Genomic DNA, 15,184 nt, shown 5'->3' with positions numbered 1-15,184 from the left:
AAAAGTGAGGGGGGCGGAGGACAGCCAAGTGTGCTCCAGCCCTCACTGTCGGCGTCAGACCGACCGTCCCGCCCCTCCCCCTGACTGGCAGGTCCGGGGGCGGGAGTTTAAGGCACTAGGCCGCAAAAGCCGGGGGCTAAAGTTAAAAACCTCGGCCGGCCAGCAGGCGCGGTCGGCGCGGTAGTCCCGTACTACCCCCGCAATCGCTGCCAAGTCCAAGGTGCTCCATGCACCGTCCCTAAGGGGACACTGAGTACCTGTGCGGGGATCTGTGCCATAGAGTGATTAGTGAGGGGGGCGGAGGACAGCCAAGTGTGCTCCAGCCCTCACTGTCGGCGTCCGACCGACCGTCCCGCCCTACCCCCTGACTGGCAGGGCCGGGGGCGGGAGTTTAAGGCACTAGGCCGCAAAAGCCGGGGACTAAAGTTAAAACCGCGGCCGGCAAGCAGGCGCGGTCGGCGCGGTAGTCCCGGCGTCATACCAATCACTGCAGTCGCTGCAGCGTCTGAGGTCCAGGTGCTCTATGCACCGTCCCCAAGGGGACACAGAGTACCTGTAGATGCAGGGCCCTGTCCCTGATGATACTCAGTCTCCTGTCCGTCAGATTCCCTCAGGGGCTGCGGAGGGAGCCCGGTCCCAGTGCCTGGATGACCGGATAGGATCCCACTTCTCCCAGAGCCCCTAAGGGATGGGTAAGGAAAACGGCATGTGGCTCCTGCCTGTGTACCCGCAATGGGTACCTCTACCTTAACAACACCGCCGACTCAGTGGGGTGAGAAGGGAGCATGCCGGGGGCCCTGTGAGGGGCCCTCTTTTCTTCCATCCGATAAAGTCAGCAGCTGCTGCTGACTAAAATGGGAGCATGAGTGCATGTGTGCCTCCTTCAACACAAAGCATAAAACTGATGAGCCCGTGATGCACGGGAGGGTGTATAGCAGAGGGGAGGGGTTACACTTTTTAAAGTGTAATACTTTGTGTGGCCTCCGGAGGCAGAAGCTATACACCCAATTGTCTGGGTCTCCCAATGGAGCGACAAAGAAATCAGCAGCTGCTGCTGACTAAAATGGGAAAGCATGAGTGGATGTGTGCCTCCTTCCACACAAAGCATAAAACTGAGGAGCCCGTGCTCCACGGGAGGGTGTATAGGCAGAGGGGAGGGGTTACACTTTTTCAGTGTAATACTTTGTATGGCCTCCGGAGGCAGAAGCTATACACCCAATTGTCTGGGTCTCCCAATGGAGCGACAAAGAAAAAAAAAAATAAATAAATAAAACTAACAAACTTATCTGCAGACGTCTTGCACAGGGAAACAGGTAAGGACAGAACTCCAAGCCAGGTCCAGAGACTGAGAAAAATTCAATTATAACTGGCACCAGCAAGGCAAAGAAGGGAATTTTGTTACTTACCGTAAATTCCTTTTCTTCTAGCTCTTATTGGGAGACCCAGACGATTGGGGTATAGCTACTGCCTCCGGAGGCCACACAAAGCACTACACTAAAAAGTGCAAGGCCCCTCCCCTTCTGGCTATACCCCCCCGTGGTATCACGGGTTCTCCAGTTTTAGTGCCAAAGCAAGAAGGAGGAAAGCCAATAACTGGTTTAAACAAATTAACTCCGAGTAACATCGGAGAACTGAAAAACCGTTCAACATGAACAACATGTGTACCCGCAAACAACAAAAAAAAATCCCGAAGGACAACAGGGCGGGTGCTGGGTCTCCCAATAAGAGCTAGAAGAAAAGGAATTTACGGTAAGTAACAAAATTCCCTTCTTCTTCAGCGCTCTATTGGGAGACCCAGACGATTGGGACGTCCAAAAGCTGTCCCTGGGTGGGTAAAGAAATACCGCATGTTAGAGCTGCAAAAACAGCCCTCCCCTACGGGGGTGTCACTGCCGCCTGCAGGACTCTTCTACCTAAGCTGGCGTCCGCCGAAGCATAGGAAACAAGACAGGCGGGAGGGCATAGGTATGCATCTGATAATGCTTGGTGAAAGTGTGCAGACTGGACCAGGTAGCTGCCTGGCACACTTGTTGAGCCGAAGCCTGGTGTCGTAATGCCCAGGACACACCCACGGCTCTGGGTGAGTGGGCTTTTAGCCCTGAAGGAACCGGAAGCCCCGCAGAACGGTAGGCCTCTAGAATTGGTTCTTTGATCCATCGAGCCAGGGTGGCTTTAGAAGCCTGCAACCCCTTGCGCGGACCAGCGACAAGGACAAAAAATGCATCGGAACGGCGCATGGGCGCCGTGCGGGAAATGTAGATTCTGAGTGCTCTCACCAGATCTAACAAACGTAAGTCCTTTCCATACCGGTGAACCGGATGAGGACAAAAGGAAGGCAAGGATATATCCTGATTAAGATGAAATGAGGATACGACCTTAGGGAGAAACTCCGGAATGGGGCGCAGCACTACCTTGTCCTGGTGGAACACCAGGAAGGGAGCCTTGGATGACAGAGCTGCCAGCTCAGACACTCGCCGAAGCGATGTGATCGCAACGAGAAACGCCACCTTCTGTGACAGGCGAGCAAATGAAACTTCCTTCAGAGGCTCGAAAGGCGGCTTCTGGAGAGAAACTAGTACCCTGTTGAGATCCCATGGATCTAACGGCCGCTTGTACGGGGGTACGATATGACAGACCCCCTGTAGGAACGTGCGCACCCTAGAAAGACGTGCTAGACGCTTCTGAAAGAACACGGATAGTGCCGAGACTTGCCCCTTAAGGGAGCCGAGCGACAAGCCCCTTTTCTAACCCCGATTGCAGGAAGGAAAGAAAAGTAGGCAATGCAAATGGCCAGGGAGACCCTCCCTGAGCCGAGCACCAGGTTAAGAAAATCTTCCACGTTCTGTGGTAGATCTTAGCAGAGGTGGACTTCCTAGCATGTTCCATGGTGGCAACAACCCCTTGGGATAATCCTGAAGACGCTAGGATCCAGGACTCAATGGCCACACAGTCAGGTTCAGGGCCGCAGAATTCCGATGGCAAAAACGGCCCTTGGGACAGTAATTCCGGCCGGCCTGGTAGTGACCACGGTCGGCCAACCGTGAGATGCCACAGATCCGGGTACCACGATCTCCTCGGCCAGTCTGGGGCGACGAGTATGACGCGGCTGCAATCGGATCTGATTTTTGCGCAGTACTCTGGGCAAGATTGCCAGAGGTGGAAACACATATGGGAGCCGGAACTGCGACCAATCTTGCACTAAGGCGTCTGCCGCCAGAGCTCTGTGATCGCGCGATCGTGCCATAAATGCCTGGACCTTGTTGTTGTGCCGAGACGCCATTAGGTCGACGTCCGGCACCCCCCAGCGGCGACAGATTTCCTGAAACACGTCCGGGTGAAGGGACCATTCCCCTGCGTCCATACCCTGGCGACTGAGGAAGTCTGCTTCCCATTTTTCTACGCCCGGGATGTGAACTGCGGATATGGAGGATGCTGTGTCCTCCACCCACATGAGGATTCGCCGGACTTCCTGGAAGGCTTGCCGACTGCGCGTCTCTCCTTGGTGGTTGATGTATGCCACCACTGTGGAGTTGTCCGACTGGATTCGGATCTGCTCTCTTTCTAGCCACTGCTGGAAAGCTAGTAGGGCAAGATACCCTGCCCTGATTTCCAGAACATTGATCTGAAGGGTGGACTCCTGCTGAGTCCACGTCCCCTGAGCCCTGTGGCGGAGACAGGATGGTTGACCTTAGGGAGATCAACATCCACCACTGCGGAGACACCATCACGTGTTTCTCAATGCAGTGATTCTAGAGCAATGCCCCCTGGGAAATATTCAAAGCAAGAAGGCCTGCGGAGACACCATCACATGTTTCTCAACGCTGGCAGGAAACCAGCCAGGTCTTTCACCGGGAAGGAACAACCACGGGAAGGGCAGTCTCCAGTTAAGGAGACCACCTATGCCAAACATGGTATCCATCCACAGACAGCCGTTTCGGGGTATTTGCCCCTCATCAGTGTGGAGTAGGAATCTGGCTAGTGGGACATTGCCTAGTAAAAGACTATGTGAGCAAGGATGGTTGACCTTAGGGAGATCAACATCCACCACTGCGGAGACACCATCACGTGTTTCTCAACGCAGTGATTCTAGAGCAATGCCCCCTGGGAAATACCCCGAAACGGCTGTCTGTGGATGGATACCATGTTTGGCATAGGTGGTCTCCTTAACTGGAGACTGCCCTTCCCGTGGTTGTTCCTTCCCGGTGAAAGACCTGGCTAGTTTCCTGCCAGCGTTGAGAAACATGTGATGGTGTCTCCGCAGGCCTTCTTGCTTTGAATATTTCCCAGGGGGCATTGCTCTAGAATCACTGCGTTGAGAAACACGTGATGGTGTCTCCGCAGTGGTGGATGTTGATCTCCCTAAGGTCAACCATCCTTGCTCACATAGTCTTTTACTAGGCAATGTCCCACTAGCCAGATTCCTACTCCACACTGATGAGGGGCAAATACCCCGAAACGGCTGTCTGTGGATGGATACCATGTTTGGCATAGGTGGTCTCCTTAACTGGAGACTGCCCTTCCCGTGGTTGTTCCTTCCCGGTGAAAGACCTGGCTAGTTTCCTGCCAGCGTTGAGAAACATGTGATGGTGTCTCCGCAGGCCTTCTTGCTTTTTCTGTGGCGGAGACAAACTGCTCCCCACCCTGACAGACTCGTATCTGTCGTGACTACTGCCCAGGATGGGGGTAGGAAGGATCTACACTGTGACAATGAGGTGGAAATACGCCACCATTGCAGAGAGTCCTTGGCCGTCTGGGAAAGGGAGACTTTCCTGTCCAGGGAGGTTGACTGCCCGTCCCATTGGCGGAGAATGTCCCATTGAAGTTGGCGCAGATGAAACTGCGCAAAGGGAACTGCCTCCATGGCTGCCACCATCTTCCCTAGGAAGTGCATGAGGCGCCTTAAGGGGTGCGACTGGCCTTGAAGGAGAGACTGCACCTCTGTCTGCAGTGAACGCTGCTTGTTCAGCGGAAGCTTCACTATCGCTGATAGAGTGTGAAACTCCATGCCGAGATACGTTAGTGATTGAGTCGGTGACAGATTTGACCTTGCCAGATTGATGATCCACCCGAAAGTCTGGAGAGTCTCCAGCGTAACATTCAGGCTGCGTTGGCATGCCTCGAGGGAGGGCGCTTTGACGAGTAGATCGTCCAAGTAAGGGATCACCGAGTGTCCCTGAGAGTGCAAGACTGCTACCACTGCTGCCATGACCTTGGTGAACACCCGTGGGGCTGTCGCCAGACCGAATGGCAGAGCTACGAACTGAAGATGGTCGTCTCCTATCACAAAACGTAGAAAACGTTGGTGCTCCGTAGCAATTGACACGTGGAGATAGGCATCTTTGATGTCTGTTGAGGCAAGGAAGTCTCCTCGAGACATTGAGGTAATGACGGATCGGAGGGATTCCATCCGGAACCGCCTGGCGTGCACATGATTGTTGAGCAGTTTTAGGTCCAGAACAGGACGGAAGGAGCCGTCCTGTTTTGGAGCCACAAAGAGATTGGAGTACAAACCCTCGCCCTCGTTCCTGAGGGGGGGACAGGGATCACCACTCCTTCTGCTCTTAGAGCGTCCACCGCCTGCAGCAGGGCATCTGCTCGGTGGAGAGGTGGGGCCGTTCTGAAGAATGGAGTCGGAGGACGAGAACAGAACACTGTCCTGTGCACGTGAGCACAATGTCCGTCACCCACCGGTCTGTGACCTGTGGCAGCTAAATGTCGCCAAAGGCGGGGGAGTCTGCCATCAACCGCGGATGCGGAGAGAGAGAGAGAGAGCTGAGAGTCATGAGAAGACCGCCTTGGTAGCGGTTCCTCCGGCTGCCTTCCTTGGGCGTGATTGAGCCCGGCCGGAATCTGAGCCCGTCTGAGGTTTTGTAGCCCTTTTGCACGAGGACGATTGGGACCTGCCCGAGCTTGGGAAGGACCGAAACCTCGACTGTACTTTTAGGACAGCGTTAATAGGGTAAGTCGCAGTGCAGACATTGCGGGGTTACGGACGCCTCTGCGGTACAGATGTACATGTGCTCAAGGCCAGCTGCGCAAGAACAGCTGAACAGGTTAGGTTGCCTATACGGCTGTGAATGCCGGAGCAACCGACACGCCGATAGCCTCCTAGACAGATTTCAACCAGAGTCCATCTGTCTGTGAATGGCATCTTTAAGTGAAGCCCCATCTCCAGTGCAACTATGTCTCTAGACGCAAGCCTGGAGATTGGAGAATCCACCTTTGGGCCCTGGGTCCAGCGCTTGACCACGTCAGGGGAAAAGGGATAACGTGTATCTTTAAAAAACGTTTGGAGAAAACGCTTATCTGGTAAGCGTGGTGTTTCTGGACTGCTTCTCTGAAGTCAGCGTGGCCAAAAAAATACTCAATATCCGTTTGAGATACTGAAAAGGGACTTCTCCTGCTGTGAAGCTGACTCCTCCACTGGGGGAGCTGAGGGAGAAAGATCCAACCTTCCATTGATGGGCGCTATAGGATCATTCCGTATGGCGTTACCATCCGGTGTATCCGGATTGAGAGCTGCCTTATCCTACAGAGAGTCCTCCTGGGACCCCCCCGTTCCAAATGAGGTTGGTCAGGAAGATTGCCCATGGCCTGTCTGGACTGCAAGTCTCTATCTTATGACAATATATCTGTCGAAACTGCAACTCCGTCCCTGTCCTTGGACAGGGTTGACAGGTGGTTTCTTAGGCAACGACTAGTAGAGACCCCGGCAGACGAAGTGCTAGAGACCCCGGCAGACGAAGTGCTAGAGACCCCGGCAGACGAAGTGCTACAGGGGAGCATGCACACAATGGGACGGATGAATAGCATCCCATGTAGTAAAAACAGCACTGAAAATCTGTGTTGCTTTTTTGCCGCTGCCGACTAGCCATCTAGAAGTATATAGCCAAGAATGGTGACCGTACAGTGCAATGTATAGCATACAAGCATAAAGTACAAATGAACACTGCAGCACAAGCAATACAAGCAGCATAGAAGCCTATGCCCTGGCACCCCTGCTCTTCTGCTGCTGTAGACAAGTCATCTAGGGGAATATAGCCCAGAAGAGTGACCATACAGTGCGATGTATAGCATACAAGCACAAGTACAAATGCACACTGCAGCCCATGCAATACAAGCAGCATAGAAAAAAACCTGTGCCCCAGCACCCTTGGTTTTCAGCTGCTGTAGTCTAGCCATTCCAGGAGAATATAGCTAAGACTAGCGACTGTACAGTGCAGTGTATAGCATACAAGCATAAATACAAATGAACACTTCAGTACGTGCAATACAAGCAGCATAGAAAGCCTGTGCCTTAGCACACCTGCTTTCCTGCTGCTGATGTGTCGCTCTCCAAGCGGGCATATAGCGACCTATGCAGTTAAAATACACATGTACACACTGCAGTATATATTGGGGTCAGCACTATGTGTGCCGCTTACCGCCCGCCTATAAGCGGGTGTATGGTCGCCATAGTCCTGCCTGGTTGCCGAAAGTCCGAGCTCGGACTGCGGTAATGGCTGCCGGCGTCTTCCCCAGCTCGTGTGAGGAGGGGCGGGCCGTGGGCGTGCCCCAAGTCAGAGCGGGAATCCGGCGTCCGACAGTGTGCAGTGAGAGGGCTGGAGCATGTAAAAAGGCTCCAGCCCTCGGCGCTGCTGATTGCTCAGCGCCTGTCCCCTTCCCTGAGTGACAGGGAGGGGGCGGGAACGAAGCGGCACTAGGCCGCAGAAGCCGGGGACTGGATTTATAAGCGCCGCCGCCGTAAAAGCGCGGTCGGCGCCCAGTCCCCGGCGAACTACAAGTCCCAGCCGCGCCGCCGCTCCCGGAGCGTCCGGCGCGGTAGTTCCCAATACACAAAGTCACTCAGCAAAGCTGCAGTGACTGTAACCCTTTACTGTCCCCGGCGCACTAGCACACCCAGCAAGTCTGGAGTGTGCTGTGTCTGTGTGTCCGGGGACACAGAGTACCTGAATGGTGCAGGGCCATGTCCCTGAACGGTACTCCAGCTCCGTATCCAGCAGGTTCAATGGGTCTGTGGATGGAGCCCGGCGTCAGAGCTTTGAGGCCGGCAGGATCCCACTTCCTCAGAGCCCCTCAGGGGGATGTGGAAGGAAAGCAGCATGTGGGCTCCAGCCTCCGTACCAGCAATAGGTACCTCAACCTTACAACACCATCAACGGGTGAGAAGGGAGCATGCTGGGGGCCCTATATGGGCCCTCTTTTCTTCCATCCGAAATAGTCAGCAGCTACTGCTGACTAAAATCTGTGGAGCTATGCGTGGATGTCTGACCTCCTTCGCACAAAGCTTGAAAACTGGAGAACCCGTGATACCACGGGGGGGTATAGCCAGAAGGGGAGGGGCCTTGCACTTTTTAGTGTAGTGCTTTGTGTGGCCTCCGGAGGCAGTAGCTATACCCCAATCGTCTGGGTCTCCCAATAGAGCGCTGAAGAAAGGTGCTCTCCTAAATACACCGGACTTGTCTGCAATAGGACAATTAACGCCGACACCTGTCTGAGTCACAGGCTCAGATTCAGCTCCACTACTATTCCTGGCATAACGACATTCTCAACAGGTTTGATGGTGAACTAGAGAACTGACTTAATATGCATGAGGTTGGACGGATTAAAGACCAAGCCCATTTGGTTGGGAACATTAAGGTGCTGTCCCTATGACAGTGCCTGATGGCTGACATGAAGGGTTGTCATGCTGTCAGGGTACATCGCCAGCCGGTACCTTTCCCGCACTCTGCACACAAGTATTCCCGGATGTTGTCGTGGACTCTCATATGTTCTTTTAACATGTCCTTCCTTGCAAACGATTTGCCGCACAGTTCACAGCCGTGACTCTTCACCCCTGTTAGAAAATGTTTGGTCAGTGACGCAGCGGTGACAGCAGGGGGCGACACCACAGGTGGGACGGATGTTACCTGAATGGATGAGCTTGTGTCTCTCCAGGTTTCCAATACTATTGAAAATTCGACCACAAACCTCACACGGGTGAATGTACCTGCAGGAACAAAGGGCAACATCAATCCACGGGGTCATATTATACAGAAAAGGATTGGAGGATTGGGACACACGTCTTAATCATTCCCCCCACCCCGTGTACAACATCCCTCACACGTGGCTGCTGCGCTCTCAGATGCAGGGGATCGGAGGGAGCTGACGGCTCCTTGTTCCATCATTGTATTGGCTGGTATCTGCATCCCGAGGTGGTGAAAGTTACGGGCAAAGGATGGCTGCATGGTGCGGGGCGCCACTGCTTAAAGGTCTCTGGCTGTCCTGCTCCGGGTCTTCCGTAAGATCATACTTGGCATCTTTTCTATAAACGCACATATTCTAATGACCAGAGTGGGGCACCAGCGACCGGTCCGTGACATGGATATGTGAACCGTTTGTAGGCTACATCTCTCCGGACACAGATCGGACACCAGTTATCTCAAAGGATTGGGCATGATGAAATCCAACATGCCCGATCCTCACAATCAGGTGCAATATGGAAGCACAGGAAGGAGGTGGCAGCAATGGAAGCAGCGGGCGGACACAGTGACACACACGCACTCACTTCTGTACTTCGGGATCCGGTAGATTCTCGCGGTGGATCACCATGTGAGCGTGGTAAGTCGCTTTCAGTGCAAATCTCCTGTGACATATGCTGCAGTCATAGCCATTCTCAGCGTGGACGTCCATAATGTGCTTCAGGTATTCCTTCCCCCGGGCAAAAGAGATCTGGAAAAACATATAATGAAAAGAATGTACTCAGTGCCTGCACCAGCAGAATAGTGAGTGCAGCTCTGCAGTATAATACAGGAGGTAACTCAGGATCAGAATAGGATAAGTAATGTAATGTATATACACAGTGCCTGCACCAGCAGAATAGTGAGTGCAGCTCTGGAGTATAATACAGGAGGTAACTCAGGATCAGTAATGTATGTACACAGTGACTGCACCAGCAGAATAGTGAGTGCAGCTCTGCAGTATAATACAGGAGGTAACTCAGGATCAGAATAGGATAAGTAATGTAATGTATATACACAGTGCCTGCACCAGCAGAATAGTGAGTGCAGCTCTGGAGTATAATACAGGAGGTAACTCAGGAGCAGTAATGTAATGTATGTACACAGTGACTGCATCAGCAGAATAGTGAGTGCAGCTCTGGAGTATAATACAGGAGGTAACTCAGGAGCAGTAATGTAATGTATGTACACAGTGACTGCATCAGCAGAATAGTGAGTGCAGCTCTGGAGTATAATACAGGAGGTAACTCAGGAGCAGTAATGTAATGTATGTACACAGTGACTGCACCAGCAGAATAGTGAGTGCAGCTCTGGAGTATAATACAGGATATAACTCAGATCCAGTCAAACACAACAGAGGTGTATAATGCTGGGGTCTTCTTCCTACCTGGCACCTCTTGCAGCTGTACTTGTGGGGCTCTGAGTCGACGCTCCCGTCCGAGTTGTCATCGTTGTCCTCGGAGGAGATGCCGATCTTCCCTATGAATTCTTCCCGCTGCTGGTCGTTCATTAACGCAATATCCTAAACACGAGGGTCTGGCATTAGGACCGTTCGGTGGCCGCAGTGACCGCTCAGGACTGAGGAGAGGACAGAAGGACACATACCTTAAAATGAATGTGGATGTGATCTCGCAGGACGTCCACCCTGAAGAACCTCCGGCCGCAGATCTCACAGGTGTATTTCTTATCTCCGTGTGTCAGCAGATGCTTGTTCATGTTGCTCCGGCACGAAAACATCTGGGTAAAAAAAAACAAACAAGGGATTAAAGGCCAAAATACCGGAGTCATTCATTATCTAAAGTGACTCTACATTAAACACCTTGTGCTGAATGATTAAAGCCTCTTCAAAGAGGTCAGAGCTACAAATCATAAAGGATATAATGGTCTCCCTTCAGCCACCACTAGAGGGAGCTAAGTGCATGTTATGTATACAGCAGGCTCCTGAGCTCCCTCCAGTGGTGGCTGAGAGAATATCCTCATTGCATACCCATGCTGAGGGTCTGGAGATCTGTAACAGGAAAAAAAACGGAGCTCAACTACGATAATACTCACTTTCCCGCAGACTGGACAGGCCGATGGCTCCTTTTTGTACTTGATGGAATTGTCAGTTGCCTGCTGGATGGACGATTCACGTTTTACCCGTCTCACTCCTGTAGGTGGCACCGGCGAGCAGGTTAGTAAGTGATTATCTGAAAAGGGACACTCAGGAGAGGAGATTAAAATGTAATTACAGCGACATAACGATAAAGGCTCATATCAATATTATTACAGGTTTCTATCGCCACGGTGTGCTTCGTAGCACGGAGACGCTGCCCCCCGGTGCTCCCACTTCCATCTTGCTCTTTGTATAAGCCAGCCCCCTGACCAGGCCTGACATCTGATGTGTGCCTGTTCGTACGGTCATGGCACATTTTCAGCCTCACCTAACTGAGTACTCCTGTGCTGCTTCTTCATAGCTTGTATGTGATATTCAGTGTTTCCTCCACTCTCCTTGACAAGTCACACGCAAGGTGTGAAGGATCAGGCTGGGAGTGCGGAACGAGTCATGTCATTACCAGCATGCCTCCCATAGTCTTCTACCATGCTCAAACTCCCTTGTAGATCCCAGGCCGCTGCAAGTTCTCTCCTGCGCATTTCACTGCTGCCTCACAGGTGCTTCCCCAGCCTCAGGAAAGCAACGGGATGTGTGCTGCAGAATTTTCCCTGCATGGTATAAACCCATAAGGTCCCTTTAGTCTGTCCTACTCCTTATACGGTGTGCCAAACAAACGTATATGATATCAAAGTGTAGACTGGAGGAAAGAAGGGAATTTTGTTTACTTACCGTAAATTCCTTTTCTTCTAGCTCCAATTGGGAGACCCAGACAATTGGGGTGTATAGCTTATGCCTCCGGAGGTCACGCAAAGCATTACACTTAAAAGTGTAAACCCCTCCCCTCTGCCTATACACCCTCCCGTGCATCACGGGCTCCTCAGTTTTGGTGCAAAAGCAGGAAGGAGGAAACTTATAAATTGGTCTAGGGTAAATGCAATCCGAAGGATGTTCGGAGAACTTAAACCATGAACCAAGAACAATTCAACATGAACAACATGTGTACACAAAAGAACAACAGCCCGAAGGGAACAGGGGCGGGTGCTGGGTCTCCCAATAGGAGCTAGAAGAAAAGGAATTTACGGTAAGTAAACAAAATTCCCTTCTTCTTTGTCGCTCCATTGGGAGACCCAGACAATTGGGACGTCCAAAAGCAGTCCCTGGGTGGGTAAAGAATACCCCGGTAATAGAGCCGAAAGACGGCCCCTTCCTACAGGTGGGCAACCGCCGCCTGGAGGACTCGCCTACCTAAGCTGGCATCTGCCGAAGCGTAGGTATGCACCTGATAGTGCTTCGTGAAAGTGTGCAGACTCGACCAGGTAGCCGCCTGACACACCTGCTGAGCCGTAGCCTGGTGCCGCAATGCCCAGGACGCACCCACGGCTCTGGTAGAATGGGCTTTCAGTCCTGAAGGAACCGGAAGGCCAGAAGAACGGTAGGCTTCAAGAATTGGTTCCTTGATCCACCGAGCCAAGGTTGACTTGGAAGCCTGCGACCCTTTACGCTGGCCAGCGACAAGGACAAAGAGCGCATCCGAGCGGCGCAGGGGCGCCGTACGAGAAATGTAGAGCCGGAGTGCTCTCACAAGTGCAAATCCTTTTCACATTGGTGAACTGGATGAGGACAAAAAGAAGGTAAGGAGATATCCTGATTGAGATGAAAAGGGGATACCACCTTCGGGAGAAATTCCGGAACCGGACGCAGAACCACCTTGTCCTGGTGAAACACCAGGAAGGGAGCTTTGCATGACAGTGCAGCTAGCTCAGACACTCTCCGAAGTGATGTGACTGCCACTAGGAAGACCACTTTCTGCGAGAGGCGAGAAAGAGAAATATCTCTCATTGGCTCGAAAGGTGGTTTCTGAAGAGCCATTAGCACCCTGTTCAGATCCCAGGGTTCTAGCGGGCGCTTGTAAGGGGGGACTATGTGGCAAACCCCCTGCAGGAACGTGCGTACTTGCGGAAGCCTTGCTAGACGCTTTTGAAAAAATACAGAGAGCGCCGAGACTTGTCCCTTAAGAGAGCCGAGAGACAGCCCCTTTTCCATTCCGGATTGAAGGAAAGACAGAAAAGTGGGCAAGGCAAATGGCCATGGAATAAAACCCTGATCAGAGCACCAGGATAAGAAGATCCTCCACGTCCTGTGGTAGATCTTGGCTGACGTTGGTTTCCTGGCCTGTCTCATAGTGGCAATGACCTCTTGAGATAACCCTGAAGACGCTAGGATCCAGGACTCAATGGCCACACAGTCAGGTTGAGGGCCGCAGAATTCAGATGGAAAAATGGCCCTTGAGACAGCAAGTCTGGTCGGTCTGGTAGTGCCCACGGTTGACCCACCGTGAGATGCCACAGATCCGGGTACCACGACCTCCTTGGCCAGTCTGGGGCGACGAGGAGGGCGCGGCGGCAGTCGGACCTGATCTTGCGTAACACTCTGGGCAGCAGTGCCAGAGGAGGAAAGACATAAGGCAGTTGAAACTGCGACCAATCCTGAACTAAGGCGTCTGCCGCCAGAGCTCTGTGATCTTGAGACCGTGCCATGAATGCCGGGACCTTGTTGTTGTGCCGGGACGCCATTAGGTCGACGTCCGGCTTCCCCCAGCGGCAACAGATCTCTTGAAACACGTCCGGGTGAAGAGACCATTCCCCTGCGTCCATGCCCTGGCGACTGAGAAAGTCCGCTTCCCAGTTTTCCACGCCCGGGATGTGTACTGCGGAGATGGTGGAGGCTGTGGCTTCCACCCACAGCAGAATCCGCTGAACTTCCTGGAAGGCTTGCCGACTGCGCGTGCCGCCTTGGTGGTTGATGTATGCCACCGCCGTGGCGTTGTCAGACTGAATTCGGATCTGCCTGCCTTCCAGCCACGGCTGGAACGCCTTCAGGGCTAGATACACTGCCCTTATCTCCAGAACATTGATCTGAAGGGAGGACTCTGGCTGAGTCCAGGTACCCTGAGCCCTGTGGTGGAGGAAGACCGCTCCCCACCCTGACAGACTCGCGTCCATCGTGACCACAGCCCAGGATGGGGGCATGAAGGATTTCCCCTTCGACAAAGAAGTGGGAAGAAGCCACCACTGAAGGGATGCCTTGGCTGCCCGAGAAAGGGAGACGTTCCTGTCGAGGGACGTCGATTTCCTGTCCCATTTGCGGAGAATGTCCCATTGAAGAGGACGCAGATGAAACTGTGCAAATGGAACTGCCTCCATTGCTGCCACCATCTTCCCTAGGAAGTGCATGAGGCGTCTCAAGGGGTGCGACTGGGCTCGGAGGAGAGATCGCACCCCTGTCTGTAGTGATCGTTGTTTGTCCAGCGGAAGTTTCACTATCGCTGGGAGAGTGTGAAACTCCATCCCGAGGTAAGTCAGCGATTGTGTCGGTGTCAGTTTTGACTTTGGGAAATTGATGATCCACCCGAACCTCTGGAGTGTCTCCAGAGCAATGTTCAGGCTGTGTTGGCATGCCACCCGAGAGGGGGCCTTGACAAGAAGATCGTCCAAGTAAGGGATCACTGAGTGTCCCTGAGAGTGTAGGACTGCAACCACTGTTGCCATGACCTTGGTGAAGACCCGTGGGGCTGTTGCCAGGCCGAAAGGCAATGCCACGAACTGAAGGTGTTCGTCCCCGATGGCGAAACGCAGGAAGCGCTGATGCTCTGGTGCAATCGGCACGTGGAGATAAGCATCCCTGATGTCTATTGATGCCAGGAAGTCTCCTTGGGACATCGAGGCGATGACGGAGCGGAGAGATTCCATCCGGAATCGTCTGGTTTTCACGTGTTTGTTGAGCAGTTTGAGGTCCAGGACGGGACGGAAAGATCCGTCCTTTTTTGGTACGACAAACAAGTTGGAGTAAAAACCGTGACCCCATTGCTGAAGGGGAACGGGGATAACTACTACTCCTGCCTTCAGAGAGTTCACCGCCTGCAGAAGAGCATCGGCTCGCTCGGGGGGCGGAGATGTTCTGAAGAAACGAATCGGAGGACGAGAATTGAACTCTATCCTGTAACCGTGAGACAGAATGTCTCTCACCCATCGGTCTTGGACATGTGGGAACCAGGCGTCGCAAAAGCGGGAGAGCCTGCCACCGACCGAGG

General features: G+C 53.0%; 1 protein-coding gene across 1 annotated transcript in view; it reads right to left on the bottom strand.

Moving 5' to 3' along the window:
• Nucleotides 1-15,184, bottom strand: part of PRDM15 (PR/SET domain 15) — a 178,289-nt gene that overhangs the window by 96,532 nt on the left and 66,573 nt on the right. The window contains exons 14-19 of the mRNA XM_075333299.1: nt 11,052-11,149; nt 10,605-10,736; nt 10,387-10,521; nt 9,548-9,711; nt 8,910-8,989; nt 8,717-8,836 (exon numbers count right to left, since the gene is read on the bottom strand). Of these exons, the coding sequence (XP_075189414.1) occupies nt 8,717-8,836; nt 8,910-8,989; nt 9,548-9,711; nt 10,387-10,521; nt 10,605-10,736; nt 11,052-11,149 (729 nt within the window). The remainder of the gene's footprint in view (nt 1-8,716; nt 8,837-8,909; nt 8,990-9,547; nt 9,712-10,386; nt 10,522-10,604; nt 10,737-11,051; nt 11,150-15,184) is intronic.

The sequence above is a fragment of the Anomaloglossus baeobatrachus genome, chromosome 2 (genome assembly GCF_048569485.1).
Source record: "Anomaloglossus baeobatrachus isolate aAnoBae1 chromosome 2, aAnoBae1.hap1, whole genome shotgun sequence".
Taxonomy (NCBI): domain Eukaryota; kingdom Metazoa; phylum Chordata; class Amphibia; order Anura; family Aromobatidae; genus Anomaloglossus; species Anomaloglossus baeobatrachus.
This window is presented reverse-complemented; position numbering and strand designations above follow the sequence as displayed.